General features: G+C 44.2%; 1 protein-coding gene across 1 annotated transcript; it reads left to right on the plus strand.

Annotated features, from left to right (window-relative positions):
• The first annotated feature begins 4,206 nt into the window (after positions 1–4,206).
• LOC138288537 (isotocin receptor-like) lies at positions 4,207–11,873 on the plus strand. Its single transcript, XM_069230068.1, has 2 exons — positions 4,207–5,281; positions 11,192–11,873. The coding sequence occupies exons 1-2, from the start codon at positions 4,366–4,368 to the stop codon at positions 11,383–11,385; spliced, it is 1,110 nt and encodes a 369-aa protein (XP_069086169.1). The 5' UTR covers positions 4,207–4,365; the 3' UTR covers positions 11,386–11,873.
• The last annotated feature ends 5,463 nt before the right edge of the window (positions 11,874–17,336 follow it).

Here is a 17,336-nt window from a genome sequence, read left to right on the forward strand (position 1 = left end):
GGGACCCTTGGTACAAAACTATAGAAATTCAGCGGTTGTAATTAGAGTTCTTTTAAGTAACTTCAGGTCGTGCCCTAAGGTAACTATAACTCGCGCCTTCGCCATGCACAGATAATTACTCCACATATTATATCACTGATGAGATCTTGTATGGAATCTTTGATATTATCACTGCAACATTTGGAATAAAATTATTGATAAGAAAACTGTGCATGGCAAGGGTGAGATTTATAGTTATCTTAGGGCACAAGTCCCTCTGGGGCAGTAAAACAACGTATGCTACCACGGTAGTGCAGTGAAAAAAATGTTGTTAAAAAATGGCTGGGCCACACTTTCACATTCTCATTCCCAGATGTGGGCCAGGGCCTGGAGTATTGGTGCATTCTCTTTATTTAAAAAAATGTATGGGGAGGCGGTGGTCTATGTGTGACTGCCCTCTCTGAGACAAAACCACTTGCACACCCACTCACAGACCAACTCAACAACTCATACACCCACTCACAGACCCACTCACTCACACATCCATTTACACACCCACTCAACCACCCACACAGCCACTCACTGACACACCCACAATACCACTCATACACCCACTCGCAGATCCACAAAGTCACTCACACACACACTTGAATACCCACTGAGACACTCCCACTTACACACCCACACAATTAATCACAAACCCACTAACACACCCAATCACATACTCACTTACAGACCCACAAAACCATTCACACACTGACTCATATACACACACCACCACTTACACCCCCACAAAAACTCACACGGCCACTCACACACCCACTCACACACCCACAGCAAAGGGTTGATTGTATACCAGAGGTTGGCTGTGGGGCCCGGCCCGTATCTCAAGAAACCATTACTGATACCCTAAGGTAATTATAACTCACACCCTTGCCATGCACTACTAATTGAGCCACATATTACATCAGTCATATCAACTTCTACGACATCATTGATAATAGCACTGCAACATTTGTAATAAAATTATCAATGAGAAAACTGTGCATGTGCATGACCTAATTTATAGTTACCTTTAGGCATGAGTTCAGGGTATAGGGTTCAGAGTGGGTAGTGCTCAAGGATGGTAAAGGTAATTTTAGTGCTTAGTAGGGTGTAGTGGTAAAGGAAGGTTAGGAGTAAATTAAAAATTGGGATATTGCAAGTGTTATGGCATAATTTGCACACTTGCCATGCACTGCTTATGACCTCATATATTACATCATTCATGACATGGTCTATGACATCATTGATAAAATTACTACAACATCAGAATTGACATTATTGATGATAACACTGAGCATGGCAGGGGTGCAAGTTATGTTTAATTTAGCGTATGTGTTAGAGTTACTTGAGATCATTATAACTGGTGAATTTCAGTGGTTTTGGTAGTTTAAAACGGTGTGTTTTGACTGACATTTTCACCTAACTATAATATCCCTTTAACTTTTGATTTTTTTTGTGAATTTTTAAGGTTTCTTTTTTAATGCTAAATTACATATTCTTACCAGACCTAACTATAACGACCCTTTATCCTTTAATTTTTTCAGTGAATTTTTAAGGATTTTTTTTAATACAAAGTGAGATATTTTTACCATACCTAACACATGGTGTGCAGTGCTTAATTTGAGTTGGCGGTTTCCGGTGCAGGGTACTGGCACTTATTTTTGAGGGCCGTCACTTGATTTTCTTCCTCAAGCATTTACTGCGAGCAAAAGACACATATGGGAAAGATGGAGGGAAAGAAACATGAAAAAGTGTCACAAAGGGAGAAAGCAGAAAGCTGCAAGAGTGAGCTGAAAGGATAGGGAGTGGCTAACAATAAAGAGGCCCAAGATGGCTGTGGGACTACTACTGCCTCAGTTTTCTGTGCGCTCATTTTTTATTGCAGCAGCCATGTGTTTCAGAGGAGAGCTTTGGACACCGACACGTTTTTATGTACAAATTAAGCACTGATGGTGTGAGATTAATTACCCAACCCCCATAGGCTGCTGATCCTTCACCTCGCTCATCCTCTGCTTGTTTGCAGCAACCCACCGCTGAGACTTAGGAGTAATATCTGTACTATAAAGCAGTGATTCTTAACCTGTGTTCCAACGCCTATCGCTGCTTAGAAAATTAATTTTAAATCGGAGTCTAAAAATTAAGTTGGCATCCTCAGATCGATGTGTGGGAACAATGCAAGTGCATCAAACAGAATATAATATTGACAATTGCTGGTCTCAAATGAATTTAGAAAAACTCCAACCTTCCCTTTAAAGTTACAATTTTGTTTTTTCCAAACGTTATTATTAATTAAATATTTCATTGTTTGTGTATTTGTTTGATGAATGTTTGTGCTATCATTTTGTGTGTTGTTTTGAGGGTCAAATCATTGAGGTTGCTCAGGCCACTTACTTCAAGTAATGACTCAGTGGGGCTTCACAGATTCCAATAATGTTTCAGTGGGGACTCCTGGATTCCAGAAATGATTAAGTTGAGGTCCACAGAAATCAAACTGTTCAGAGCCACTGTGGAATGTACACCACCCACTGGCTTTAGGATCCTTTTGAACTGTGAATCAAACTTTGAAATCAGGGTTCTTTTGTTTTTTTATCCTTTGCAAAATGCTTTGGCGATGAAAGAAATATGGCAAACTATATTTGTATATTTGTATATATTTAGAAAGCTCTGTTTTCTGCATAAGACAAAAGTTTTTACCCTGTATATCTTGTGCTGCACTGCTGTATCATTGTGTTCATGCATATATGCATGTTCGCTCCGGAAAACTCCCAATTTTGTGGAAGGAATATACCAAATAAAGCTCTTCATATCTTTGACATTTACAATTCTGTGTACGAGGTTTGTGGCTACCAATGGGCATATATATGAGAGGCTCGCGCCTCCACAGCATCACTTTTTTTGACACTTCAGCGGCCCAAACCTATCAACCAAATCCATGAGGCAATGCAAAGCTACCTTGCATGGCTTTGCATGGCCTTATAGATATGGAGTAAGACAAAGCAGTGCAAGATGCTGCCTTGCCTTACTCTGCGCCAGGGAGGCGTTCCTTGGGCATTTAGGTGGAGTTTCTCACTGCATTCTGCAGCACACAGAGAGAGAGGAAAACGCCTGTCAGGATTGTTTTTGTGTAGGACGGTGCTCCTTCCTGCACAAAAACAATCCTGCATGCAACGCAGGCAGACAAGTGTGCGCCAGCGCAGGGGGGAAGGGCAGGAATGCACCATAGGGCATAAATACAGTTCATTCCTGCCCTTTCACATTGGCGCAGGGCAGCGCGACAAGAAGACCTGGACCGCTGCCCTATGCCAATTCCCCGTAAATAGGGGCTGAAGTTTCAGCAACTTCGCAGAGCACTACATATGATATGAGGATGTTTACAGAACATAATTGCCTGTTAGATGTGATGTATTGTGTGTTTAGAATTAACCCTGTCAGATGAAGCAAAGACTAGTTGGTAGTGTCATGATATTGACATGGATGTATGACTGAAGTTTTGAAATTAGACCTTGAATAAACTACAATTTGCTTGAAACTGTACATAGATTGACTTGGCTGTAAGCACTTGCGTCTCCAATATCTCACTAAAACATACTAGATAATGTTGTTCCTACACATATCATATAAAAAAAATGTAATTCCATGTAAAGTCCTTCTGTAATAAAAACATAGACCCAAACTCCAAGATGTACATCTGCAGTCAGAGGGAGGGATGGAAAACATTAAAAGGGTCTCTTAAGGGAAAAACAAGAGTGCAAGGTGAATAATGTGCAATGGAATTGAGGGGCCCATTCTAAGATGATTAGCCCCTATCTTCCACCCCACGCGCACACATCAATATCTGTCACTGAGGAAGCTGCCACTTTTTTTCGGCTATAAACCATGAAGGCAAATTGCGCCGCTTTTACGCTACGTGGACTGTTTCTGAAGCCCTTTAAAAGAACTCTGCCTGCGTCGATGACAAATGCGCTTTTCAGATATAGTTCCAACCATTTGAAAGCCCCATTGCTATAAATTAAGGGAATTAGAAATAGCTACTTCCAGAGGACAAAGGCTATTTAGTCAGCCTGTCCTTTTATTGGCTAAAGCAATCTCAACGTGTCAGTGATTCAGGAGTCATATAAGGCATAATTCGGAAGCCAGAGGAGGCTTATCACAGGAGCGCGCGAGGGGGGACGAGAGCGGGCGGGGGAGGGAGAGAAACCTCTCAAGATGCAGGTCCGCGGGCGGCAGGATCATTCGTGCGTGGAGGCGGCTGCTCCGAGGCGCAGGGAGACCCGCGCCGGTCAGCACCAGGCTTCCCCTAGGAGCTGAAACTAAGAACTGCTCAAGTGGCCTCTCTCCACTATGACGAACATATCGCATCCCAGGCAGGGTACCTCGGATGATACGGGGACTCTTTTACAAAGCAAGCTCCTCAACTTCACAAATAAATCCGAGCCGGCGGGGAGATCTGACCGAGATGAGCAGCTGGCTCGGGTGGAGATCGCCCTGCTGGGGGTGATTTTTCTGACTGCAGCAGTAGGCAACCTCATCCTCATCCTGGTGCTGTGGAGGAGACGGAAGAAGTTATCCAGGATGTACGTGTTCATGCTGCACCTCAGCATCGCCGACCTGGTGGTGGCCTTCTTCCAAGTCCTCCCCCAGCTGATCTGGGACATCACTGATGTCTTCATTGGACCGGATATTGTCTGCAGGGCTGTCAAGTACCTGCAACTGGTGGGCATGTTCGCCTCCACCTACATGATAGTGGTAATGACGATCGACAGGTTCCAGGCCATTTGCTACCCCATGGTCACTTTCCAGAAGAAGCGGGCGCTGTGGAACGCTGGCATCTGCACCAGCTGGACCATCTCTCTCGCCCTCAGCCTCCCCCAGGTGTTTATCTTCTCCAAGATCGAGCTGGCCCCTGGCATCTTTGAATGTTGGGCCGAATTCATCGAACCCTGGGGCTCCAAGGCATACGTCACCTGGATCTTCTTCACCATTTTTTTCATCCCCACGGCTGTCCTCACCATATGTCAAGTCAAGATCTGCAAAGCCATCCAAATGAACATTTATGTGAAAAAGCACAACGAGTTTGAGATAACGGACCAGAAGCAGATTCTGCCCTCGAGGGCCAGTAGTATTAACTGCATTTCCAAAGCCATGATCAAGACGGTCAAAATGACAGTTGTGACCGTGGTTGCCTATGTCCTGTGCTGGGCACCTTTCTTCGTTGTGCAGTTGTGGACAGCTTGGCATCCCAGCAGCGTGACTGAAGGTAAGGTTAGTTTAGGGGGCATAGGGTAGACAGTATATTGCATACCATGAATTCATTTGTCCAATGAAATACTTCTCTGGCATTCAATGATACAATTGAGCCCAAAATCTACAATGTAGGCATAGTGGTTTAGTTCGGTGGTATGTATGAAAGATTTAGCCAGTCAAGGTGTATTTTGCCTTAAGTAGCTTGCAGGCCTGGGGGGATTTTTCAAGGCTAGACATCTGCTTGATCAGGTATCCAAGGCTTGACAGTCACAAATGTAGCTGATTGTACATACATATAACTGCAGTCCTTGCACCAATAGTTTGACCCGTTGTTGATCCAAGGTAGAAAGTAAGGGAACTGGCACTATCCTGAGTGGTTCGTAGTTGCAAGTTAGTGGTTTGATTCTATTTTGAGATTGTTACAGGGCAAGAATTGTGTTCCAGTGTCATGAATGAGGCAGGTAATCTCAAGATGATTTGGGTCTGGGAAACAACAGTCAGCAACCAATCATTATAATACCCATTTGAGGATGAGATTTCTAAGCCTCGTAATTTATCTAGTGCCAGCTTTAGAATAAGGTCCATTTGCACATCAGTGTTAAACATTCATTGCGGCACGTGGGTAGACTGAACCCTGCACTTACCAACTGGCTGCAATTTCATAGCCCTTTTAGGTAGTGGTTCTCTTGCAGGATAATCTGAATTGAGAACTTTTTCGATTGTGCTTCTACCAGCACAATAAACCATCTTTACTTAAAATAACATAAATATCCACCTGCTCCCTATTATGGGCGTCCACATAACATAAGCTGTTTATTGGTTTAGCTCCTTTTGAATCCTAAGTGGAATGAAAGCCACGAGACAGTGTGATGCTCCATTGTCTGAACAGGACAGGACCGGGAGGAGCTCAATATTGAAGTTCTAACTGGAGCAAGCTCACAGTCATGAGCGTGATGTGTGCACTGCAGCCTGTCCCTAGGTATAGTTCCTATCCCATCCCAGCCATAACATTGTACCCCTCTCTGGGATTTTGCCAGTCGGTGCATCAGTATATCTTCCCTTTTCCAAAGACCATAGGACATCTAGTATATGTGTGCCATGTCCCTTACTTATAAAACAGCACTCTGTTGGTGCAGTTTGAGGGATATGATAAGGAAATTATGTTTCTGGGTATGAGACTATTCAGACATATCCTAATAAAAGTTTAGAGTACCATTTGCATTTCTTTTGAAACATATACACCCTTACTGAGCCCCGTTGCTCTGAAAAAAAACATGGCATATGTGGTAGAAAGAGCAGAATAACCCTGGCTGAGTGAGCTACAGTCACAGAGTTATTTAGCTCACTACATCTGAATCCCTAAGGCATACTACCAAAGGGACTTAACTAGCTAGGAGCAATGGGAAAAGCGCTGAGGGAAAGGTAGCATAGGCATGTAGGTCCCATCAATACCTCTTCTTTCCTTCTTCAAGGTCATTTACTCGTAGCTTGGGCCCTTGAAGTCTGCCAACTCACAGAGGACACCACCATCCTATGACAAGTAAGCGATGAGTCTCTCCAGGCCAATCCATATCCATCCATGAGACTGCTAGCCTTAGTAATGACCTGCATTTTACTCACGTACTGTAATCCAACTGTTTCTCAGTTCTGTCACCTGACAGACCAGTGCCCACCTTGTCCTCAGAGATGTTCACAGAGATCAGATCACCTGAAGTATCACCTGCCAGCAGCGTAACATAGGTGTTGTGAACACCTGTCCTGCTTTTGAGTATTTCCCTCAGGGTCTCTCCCATTCTGGGGGACTCTACCACCCCATGGCTCTGTTCAGTGAAAACTTTATATTTAGTAGCCATTTTCAGTTCATTCAGACCCTCGTAATACCAAATAATATTTAATTATATATTAAATCAGAACAGCAGAAAGCTTTAGCTCCCTGCAATCTGCCTGCCTACCAATAACAAAAGAAATCTTGAAAAGCATTAACAAAGGCATTTCTTGATGTGGTTGAACATAGAGTTTTTGTCTTGCAACAATGTTTTATGTTGGTTGGCTTCTCTTCTTCTGTCTTGTCACTTCTCTCCTCTTTCTTTGTGTACAGGTTTATAGCTAGGGCGCATGAGCAAAAGAAGGACAGGGAGGTAAAGAGAACAGTGGTGGAGATGGCTAGAGATGAGTTAGAAAGATTGGTAAGGTTGAGAGAGAGATAAGGCAGAAAGAGGTGAGTTAAAGAGAAATATAGGCAGTGAAAGCTTATGGTAGACATTTAAAGAGGTGTGGTAGCAAGATATGTGTAAAGAGAGTCAAGATAGGGGTGAGTTAGAGATCAAAAAAGAAGCAACACAGAAAAGAAAATAATGACAGCAATGAGGCCATAAAAATGGTAAAGCGAGAGGATATAGGGGTAGATAAGAGAGATGACATATAGGTAGAAAAGAAAAGGTGAACAAGCGACATAGAGGCGAGGCTGAAAAAGAGAAGTGATGTTCAAATAGATATAGAGAGAGACATATAGTGAGGTAGAGAGAGGTAGAAAGAGATATTGAGGTCGAGAATGTGGGTCAAGATAGAGAATGAGGTGCAAAGAGGGATAAATGAGGGAGAGGATGTAAAGATAAGATGTACCAGTAGAAAAATGCAGCACAAAAATGTACGGTAGTGAGAGTGGAGTGCCAAGGCAGGGGAAACAATGGTAGAAATAGGAGGAGAGGTAAATCACCAAACACGTGGTGCGGTAAATTGAGAATTTAGATAGAGAGAGACATATGGATAGGAAAGATAAGTTAAGGGGGATATGAGGCAGAGGTATGAAGGAGAGAGATGAAGTAGAGAGTGGTGAGGTAGAGAGATGTGAGCTAGAGAGAAAAGGGGCACGAGATATGTGAAGTAAAGAGAAATACGATTGAGGGAGAGGGGTGAAGTTGATGAAGGAGACATGTTGAGATATGAGATTCAAACTGAGCAGTGAGGTGCTGAGAGAATAATGAGCTGGAGAGATGAGGTACTGGCGGGAGCAGAGAGGTGATGATCAAGAGGCTGGCATAGAGAAATAGACAAAGGGATGAGGTAGAAACAGGTGAGGTAGTGAAAGAATGTATTGAGAGAGGTGAGGAAGACACAGTTGAGATTAACAGAGTTGGTTGAGTTTGAAAGTGAAGAGGCAGTTACGTGAGAATGGAGAGATAGAAAGAGAGAAGTCAGAGAGCGGCGAGCACAAGAGAAGAGATGAGTTTACGATAGACATGGAACAGAAATTTTTTTAACGTATTTGTGAGCAATTGTCTGATAGTATAAGGGTTGATGCTGGGCAAATAAGGCATGCACACGTAGCTTCTATGGAGTGTTCATGTCCAGCTCTATTTTTCTGCAGACTGTTAATACAACAGGAAACCTGATCATTTTACCAGGGGGTTTCTTGGAACGTGGGCGGCCTGGGGTGTTACACACTTTGCACATGACTTAAAATTACTCTGCCTTCAACTGGGGTGCACCACAAGGAGGGCAGTCCACCTCCCTCCCTCTCTAGAGGCAGCTGCATCCTCCAGCTGTCTAAGAAACAGAGGTTGAGGTGAGTGTGATCTATTGGGAACAAATTTCCCAAGCTTTTTTAATTTTACCAAAACAGTTCCCATATTTATTAATAAAAACAACTTTTCCTGAACGGTTATTGCTGACATTAAGTTGTCTCAGGCTCAAAGGAGATCTCCTGTACTGTGAAACAGGAGATGGGCCAGGCAGGAAAAGAAAAAACACAACCTCTCCAGAGTGCCTTCTACCTGAAAGAAATATAAATGGGTGCAATTGGTTAATCAACAAATCTAAAAGATGCATGCACTGGTCTAGTTTTTAATTGTTGCAGTCAGTTTAATCTTCATTGTGTCAAAGCGTTATTCTTTATTAGAGGTAATGTAAGGGTCTTGCCAGTGTTGAGATGCATCCTTTTATGGCCACGTATAAACAAAGTTTTCACTAGGTACAATCTGATTGGTTATTAGTAAAAATATAATTGTATCAAAACACTAAGGCCATCATTATGACCTTGGCGGTCCTGCCTTCAACACCTGCGGTTGCGGTCAGACCGCCGACAGTGTGGCGGTGCAGGACTGCCAAATAATGACCGCAGCAGTGAACTGGCTGCATTGCAGGCAATTCACTGCCTGTACTGACAGGGGGGTGGGACCGCCTGGCCGAAGGTTGGCCACCTTCTACCCAGCAGTCCAACTAACACCGCTCTTGGTATAACGAGTATCCTTAATGCCAGGGATTCTGTGGCAGCAGCCCCGCCACAAAATCCCTAACAGCAAGGATACTGGTGACAGGAATGCTAATTTTGTTGCCACAACAGGGCTCCCCAACAACCCCCTCCATGTAGGAGGCCCCTCCAGCCCCCAAGCAGCGATGCCCCCCTCCCCCCCTTCCTGTACTGCCTCCCACCCCTGCGATCCCCATACTGACCGCCCCAATCCACTCACGCACACACCATACTTGCATACATACATGCACACATCCACGCTCGATCATTCACCCACACATGCACACACGGCTACGACACCCCCATGCCCCCACATAAAAGCACACATACTTCCCCAACTCCTGCATACATGCATTCACACAAGCTCACAGACACTTGCACGCACACAAACACACACAACACCCCCAACCCCCTCCATTCACACACACCCCACCCCTGTTCACGCACACAACACCCAACTCCCAACACCTCCCCCTCCCATGTCGAACGATCACCTTACCTGGTAGTCGCAGTGGGTGTCCAGGTGGGAACGGGGTCCATGGCGCTTGCACCGCTGGCAGCGCCCTGCCAACACCACACCGCCATGCCGTTTACAATGTTGTAATACGGGGAGCGGTGTTGTGGTGACGTGGCGGCGGAGCAAGCTCCACTAGACCGCTGACCGCCAGTATGGCTGCTGGTGGCTTCCCCGCCAAATAGTGGCGGAGACCAACCATCAGCCATAATATGGTGGTCTTCAAACCGCCAACACTGGCGGTCATATGGTGGCGGTGACAAGTCATAATGAGGGCCTAAGTGCTTACACACTGAAGCATTTTTGCACATTTTGTGGCTGCTTCTCTTATATTGTTTGTGCTCGTAAAGCTGCTTCATTCATGTCAGTTCTTTACGTAGCGTCCAGCATGTTGCCTCACTACTACTTCAGATAGGTTTGTTATGCATACCTGGAGAACATAGCTTAAAAAATCAGAGTAGAAGATGATATGTGAAAAGACAGTAGCTTTCAGACTATCCATGTCTCCTGCAAAAACACAAATGTCACTTGGGAAATTAATAGTACCGTGTTGCTTTAATTACTTGTAAACATTTGATTTTAATTAATATTAGTATTACCAAATGATAAATCGAAGTCTTCAAAATGACAAGGTAGGGTAATCACGTAAGCACTGCTCGTGCAATGTTTTCATAAGGGGTCATAACAGAGTTTCGACAAAGACCCTCATTATTAGCAGCGTTTATACCCAAAGGCTGAAATGCTTATAAATACTCATTATTTAATGATGTCCCCGAGCCCATGCGAGTCTGCCAAGCTCAAAAGAAAGAACCCACACTCCTACTTCTGGGGACTTTTAGATCGTGAAAGAATTGCTAAAACGTGCACATGCCTTGCTGGGCTTTTTCAAACATGCTGGGCACGGTTCATCGCCTCTCCCCTGCTCAAATAAAGTTCCAATCACATAGTATTACACAAGAACGCAATCCGATCCGGCCCCTTAATTAAAAATTGTCCCAACAATGCGCGCCTCAAGCCTCCTTTCACAAAAATACGTGGAGTAGTGCCTCTAGCAAATCGAGGCAAATTACACTTTGGCTGCGCCTTTGTTACGAGGAAGCGCGCTTCTTCCTGGGAGCGAGTACTTTTGTTCTCTAGCAGCTTGTGTTTTCTCTTTTCAGGGGCAGTCTTCACCATCTTAATGCTGCTCGGCAATTTGAACAGCTGCGCCAATCCCTGGATATACATGTACTTCTGTGGCCATATCCCGTACTGTGTAAGGCAGCTTGAACACCTTTCAACCCAGGAGGAGTCGGCCACCACCGCGAGCATTAACTTGGGAGAGCGCGAGCCTGAGGATGTCACTACGATCTAAACTGACGCCTTGTGCCTGGCTATGGTACCTCTTGGTACTGCGGATGTGCATGGCTTGCACGGTTGAACCTACAGCCTGGTGTTTTTTGTTGTTGTACAATTAGGGGGTTCACTTCTTGGAAAAGAAGAGGCATTCTGAGTTCCGTTTCTTCATATTGGGTTTTCTTCAGAACAATAAATGACAAAGTACTGAGCAGTAATAGTAGGCATTCTGGTTTTGCTGCCGCACGGTGTGTATTTTGCAGTGAGTGCAAAGTTGGACTGGCGCAGGGAAGTAACCAGAGCAGTTGTATAGACTGACTTGGGACCTGCACAGTGAGCGCAGACTCCTTAGCGTGGCCAGTGCCTGAGGCATGCACACCACGTGGGGTCATGTTTTTTGCTGTCATGCTGTCCTTGTTTACAAAGTTCACAATTTGAAAGTCTGACTCTGTTCATGCTTCACACATTGTTTGTGGCTTCGAAAAGCAGCTGACTGTATTTTTGATCATACAATAAACGCTTGATAGTCAAACCTGCTGTAAAGGTGTCTCTCCTTCATGAATGTCAATTCACCAAATTGCCAGGGGTAACGGAAGTGACATCACACACCCTTTGACCTTCAATTTCACTCAAACATACACATTCACACTTACACACACTCTCTCTCCCCCTCAGGTAAACGCACACTCACTCGAAGCACGCACACAACATCCATTTAAAAGCATTTTTTTTACATACCACAACTGCCGGAGGTGTCTGCTCGGCGGTTATGGGGTGGGGGTGGGTGCATGGGAGGGCGGGGGGTGCTTGCCCTCACTGGATTTAGGTACAGCCTGTTGTGCAAGCTCACAATACAACGAAATACTGCAGCTGCTGTAGTGTTACACTGCCTGCACTATTGCTGCCGCGCCCCCCGCCAAAAACAGTACGGGACTCCCCTCCCAAAAAATATTTCTGCAGAAGCCCATGATCATATTGCAGGTAATTGCACTCCATTTTCTATTACACAAATAGTGAACAATGAAGCATTTCTCATCATTTGCGTAATTAAAAAAACCCAGAGAAAACAAAGCAAGTGGAGATTAAGATAACGTCTAAAATGAGAAGCTGCCATTGTGTTCCTGGCACTGATTTTGCCCCCTCTGCTGCTAGGGGTCGCAAAAGCATTGCCAGGAGTTGCAAGGGGCAAGCCAGGGGTCGCAGTTGCGACCCCTGGCGACCCCTAAATGACGTCCGTGCTCTCATTCCAGCGCCATTGTTAATTGTGATTGAGTCTACTATCAAAGTAGATAATGTTACAGGCCTGTTAAAACACAGACTGGGCATGTCTGAGTTAGGTGCACAGAGGAGCTGAGCTGAAAATATGGACGTGATTGGACCGAAAAACAGTGAGTGAGCACTGGTATGTAAAGAGATATGCATCATATGGTGAACAAACTGACGTAACAAAATCATGTTCACTGTATATTTGTGTGAATGATTCATTGAGTCAGTCTTTGCAGAAGCATATCTAGAAGGCACAAAACCTTTACATTGACATGTCTTACTTCAGCCCAGGGCCGACTTTAGCGCTGGGGGCCGCCCACCTCCATGACTTCCTTCTCGGATTCCCTCGCTATCACCAGGAAAAAGCTCCCCTTGTCTCGCCATAGCCCCTCTCTCACATAGATGTAATTAGTTTTAAAGTCCTGTTAAAGGCTGGCTTTACTAATCCACTCAGCTATCCACATACAATAGAGATATGTTCTTTGCTGCAAGCATTTTAATTCTCTGCGCTAACTTATGGTGAGTAAAAACTGCCACTAGACAAAACGACCATCTCTCTACAGGAGCACTACTCACAAGTTATTTTGATATTTTTATTGCTGCCTGAAAGCTGAATGCACAAGGAACTCTGCAGCAGTTTCTATTAAATCGTAAGTAATTAATCAACACAGCGACCTCTACCCCCAGGTCCATGCCCCCCTACACGCCCGCGCCCTGTGCTGCCGCACGGGTCGCAACACCCTAAAGCCGGCCCTGCTTCAGCCGACAAGACGCTGAACAGACTAATTTACTCTGATGTCTCTAGCCTTAGCCATCTCGACGTGATAGAACGCTTGGTAACGGCCAGGTCACTGTGCTTGCGTTCTTGTGGACAAGCTGTGCTACTGTAAGGGTTGTCGATCTGATGGCGTGCCCAGTGCCCCAGGTTATTAAAGGTACATTTATGTTTATTTTCACTGTAGCACGTATTGTGTCTGTAACACAAATAGTGATATTGGTGACAGTATATGTTTTGTAAACGTTGGCACTGCAATTTATCAATTTCTTCCACAAGTAATAAAATTACTTGCCGAATCCCCCTCTATCTGTCAAAGGGAATATAGCTTACAGTATATACCGAATTCACCAGGAACAGCCTCTTTTCTTGCTGCTGAGCAATGAGTCACGCCATCTACTGTTTGAAATTTATTTTTCTTGCACACTGATAGTATATTATGTTTAATTGAGCATGTTTCCTACAGTTGTGCTTCACATATGATTTGTTTTGATATATTTAGATACCTTTTCTGGCATTTCTTTCCCTTTCCTGCCCACTAGTGGCACACTATATTTCATGCACTTGCATTTTGATTAAAGACATAACATGGATGCTACAATGACCAGCATGTATGTCTATTGCACCATAGATTCTCCACTGGTAAGAATAAGACCCATGATGGCCCGTATGCGTTTTTGACTTGCACATCGGACACCCATCCATGTACTTCTCAGGAAGTGAAAACCTTTAAAGGGGAATGGTTAATAGTATTCTGCATATAGAGGTCACGTTGCTTGGCACATAGTATAAACAGTAACACTGAATATTACAGCTTACATGTGTGTGCACCTTTTGATTTCTAAAACTTGGATTATAAAATATATATATATTTGAGTGAATACTGTTGCAGTTGTTTTTTTCATGTACATTTGAGATTATACTAACAATAATAATGAAAGGCCTGGTATGTTTATTTAAAAAATATATGTTTATTGCCATTTCTAAATATAAATGCTGTTACAATAGCTTGTCACCAATGAAATAAGCAAGTGCAAAAGACATAGGGGCATATTTATACTCTGTTTGCACCGAATTAGTGTCATTTTTTTTTACTCTAATTCGGTGCAAAACTAACTCCATATTTATACTTTGGTGCTAGACCCCTCTAGCACCAAATTTATGGAGTTAAAGTCATTTTTTGAAAGTGGAGGCCTACTTTGCCTTAATGAGATGCAAGGTAGGCGTTCCTGTGCAAACAATGACTCTATGGCCTTAACGCCATATTTAGGGGCATATTTATACTCTGCGGCATATTTATACTCTATTTGCACCAAATTAGTGTCACTTTTTCTTACTCTAATTCGGTGCAAAACTAACTCCATATTTATACTTTGGTGCTAGACCCATCTAGCACCAAGGCCCTGATTTATACTTTTTTTGCACCGCATTAACGTCATTTTATGACACAAAAGTGGCGCAAACTTACAAAATATTGGCCCTTATTTATACTTTTTGCTGCAAAACTGCACTAACTCAGTTTTGCACCAAAAAGTTTAGCACCGGCTTGCACCATTTCTGTGCACCAGCCGGGCACCATATTTATGGAATGGTGCAAGCCGGTGCAAAGGGTAGGCTAGAGTTTTAAAAAATGACTTTAGTCGGGTGGGACTGGCAGTATGGAAGAAGAGGGTTTAGCACTAAAAAATGGCTTTAGGCAGGTTAGAGTAAAAATAAATGACTCTAACCAGATTAGCGTCATTTTATGGTGCTAAACCTACCATGCCACATGACTCCTGCCTTAGAAAAGGCAGGAGTCATGTCCACCACCCCAGTGGCCAGCACAGAGGACAGGGTTCCCCTGGGCATGGCCATTGCACCCGGTGCCATGTATGGGGGCCCATTTCAGGGCCCCCTATGGCACTTTCAAAAATAAAATGCACTTATCTGTACTTACCTGGGATGGGGTCCCCCATCCTCGCAGTCCCTCTAGTGAGGGTGGGGGTGCCCCTAGGGCCTAGGGAGGGCACCTCTGGGCTTATTCCATGGTGTTCCACCATGGAAATAGGGCCACAGGTCACCTAACACCTGCCCTGACCCAGGTCTTAAAAAATGGGGCAAAGCAAGTTTTGCCCCATTTTTTGACCCCTCCTCCCTCCCTTGCACCATTTTTACATGGGAGTATAAATATGGTGTTAAGGCCATAGAGTCATTTTTTTGCACGGGAACGCCTACCTTGCATCTCATTAAGGCAAGGTAGGTTTCCACTTCCAAAAAATGACTTTAACTCCATAAATTTGGTGCTAGACGCGTCTAGCACCAAAGTATAAATATGGAGTTAGTTTTGCACTGAATTAGAGTAAAAAAAAATGACGCTAATTCAGTGCAAACAGAGTATAAATATGCCCCTTAGCGTCAAAAAATGATGGTAATCTGGTCAGAATCATTTATTTTGACTCAAAACTGCCTAACGTCATTTTTTTTTAAGCTAGCCTACCCTTTGCACCGGCTTGCACCATTCCATAAATATGGTGCCCAGCTGGTACTAAAAAATGGTGCAAGCCGGTGCAAAACTTTTTGGGGCAAAACTGCCTTAGTGCAGTTTTGCACCAAAAAGTATAAATAAGGCCCATAATATCGGATTCCTGGAGTAATATGCACAGTAAAAGACAAAACAATTACCATGGACGCAAAATGTAAATACTTTGCCTGTTGCGTTCGATGGCAACATGTAGGAGTCATAAACATTTGTATGTTATAGGACATTAATTGATAATAAAGTACTTGGACTCCCCTTGAGGCCCTTGGCACCAATCTCCAAATAGCCGTACTCTAATTTGCTCATCTGCTGTCTATACAGTCCTAATAGTCGCGCATAGCTCAGTAACGTCTAGGTCTAAGATAATTCTGAGATCTACTGAATATGACAGCGCAATAAAAGTCCCATGGTGTCTGTGGAGGCCCTTGTATCATAACCTAAAGAACTGTAACAATAAAACGTCCTAACTGTGTTGCCTCCGGGGTCTGTGCACCCCTTTTATCAGGGTGCACTCCGAGGTGGAGTGAGGTCTAACAATGTTCTGGTATTTGGAGGGTAAGGGGTGTGGTTCATGGTACCTAGAGAGAGCACTCCGCCATAACGGATTTGTCAGGGGGCATGCTTCACATTGGGGGCATGGAGGTAAGCAATGCACAGTGGAGGGGTATGTAAATGTGTAGGTGGTGGGATTAAATTGGCTATGGTGGGGCCGTCACATGTCTCCCCACCTACAGCCTTGCAAATCAAAGTGTGTCTTTCTGTTGTCACTAACGTACACTACGGCCCTGGTGTTCGTCACCTGCCCCGTTGCTAGCCTCTGTATGGTCAGTGCCAGGGTTTTCGTTCTCTGAACACTGTCTATCTGCTTCGTTTCAGTACTGCCCTCTGGGTGTTCCTAATTCTCCAGAATGTCCACCCACATCCCTGCTATTGGACATCAACATATGCCACGAGCATCTTCTCTAATGAGGGCTCTTTCTTCTGCTCATGCCCAAACTGTGACCTCCCTCATCCAGGTTTCAAGAGCCAGGCCCTTCCTGGACTTTCACATCAATGCAATACATCGTTTAGCTAGCGCCAGAGCCAGGTTCATGAATTTGGTGCCCACTTTCCTCTTTTATGGTCTGAGGAACAACCCCAGCAAACAAGTCTCTAGGCCACAACAAAGAGTGTAGCCAAGAGTTGTGTCGAGGGTGTCAATCACCCCTTCCCAAGATGGTCACAGGTGGGGGCAAATCCAGATCATATGAACAAAATCAGCATCCAACTCTGCACATCTTGGGCAAGGTCTGGGATCACCACCGTAAATGACAAGTAGTCTGTAAGGTGTCAGGTGTGTCACATGCTCGATTAAATTAGATGTACTTAAGTCTCATGTTCCTTGATATTCTCATGGGATACTCCAGGACTC

This window comes from Pleurodeles waltl, chromosome 4_1 (genome assembly GCF_031143425.1).
Source record: "Pleurodeles waltl isolate 20211129_DDA chromosome 4_1, aPleWal1.hap1.20221129, whole genome shotgun sequence".
Lineage (NCBI taxonomy): Eukaryota > Metazoa > Chordata > Amphibia > Caudata > Salamandridae > Pleurodeles > Pleurodeles waltl.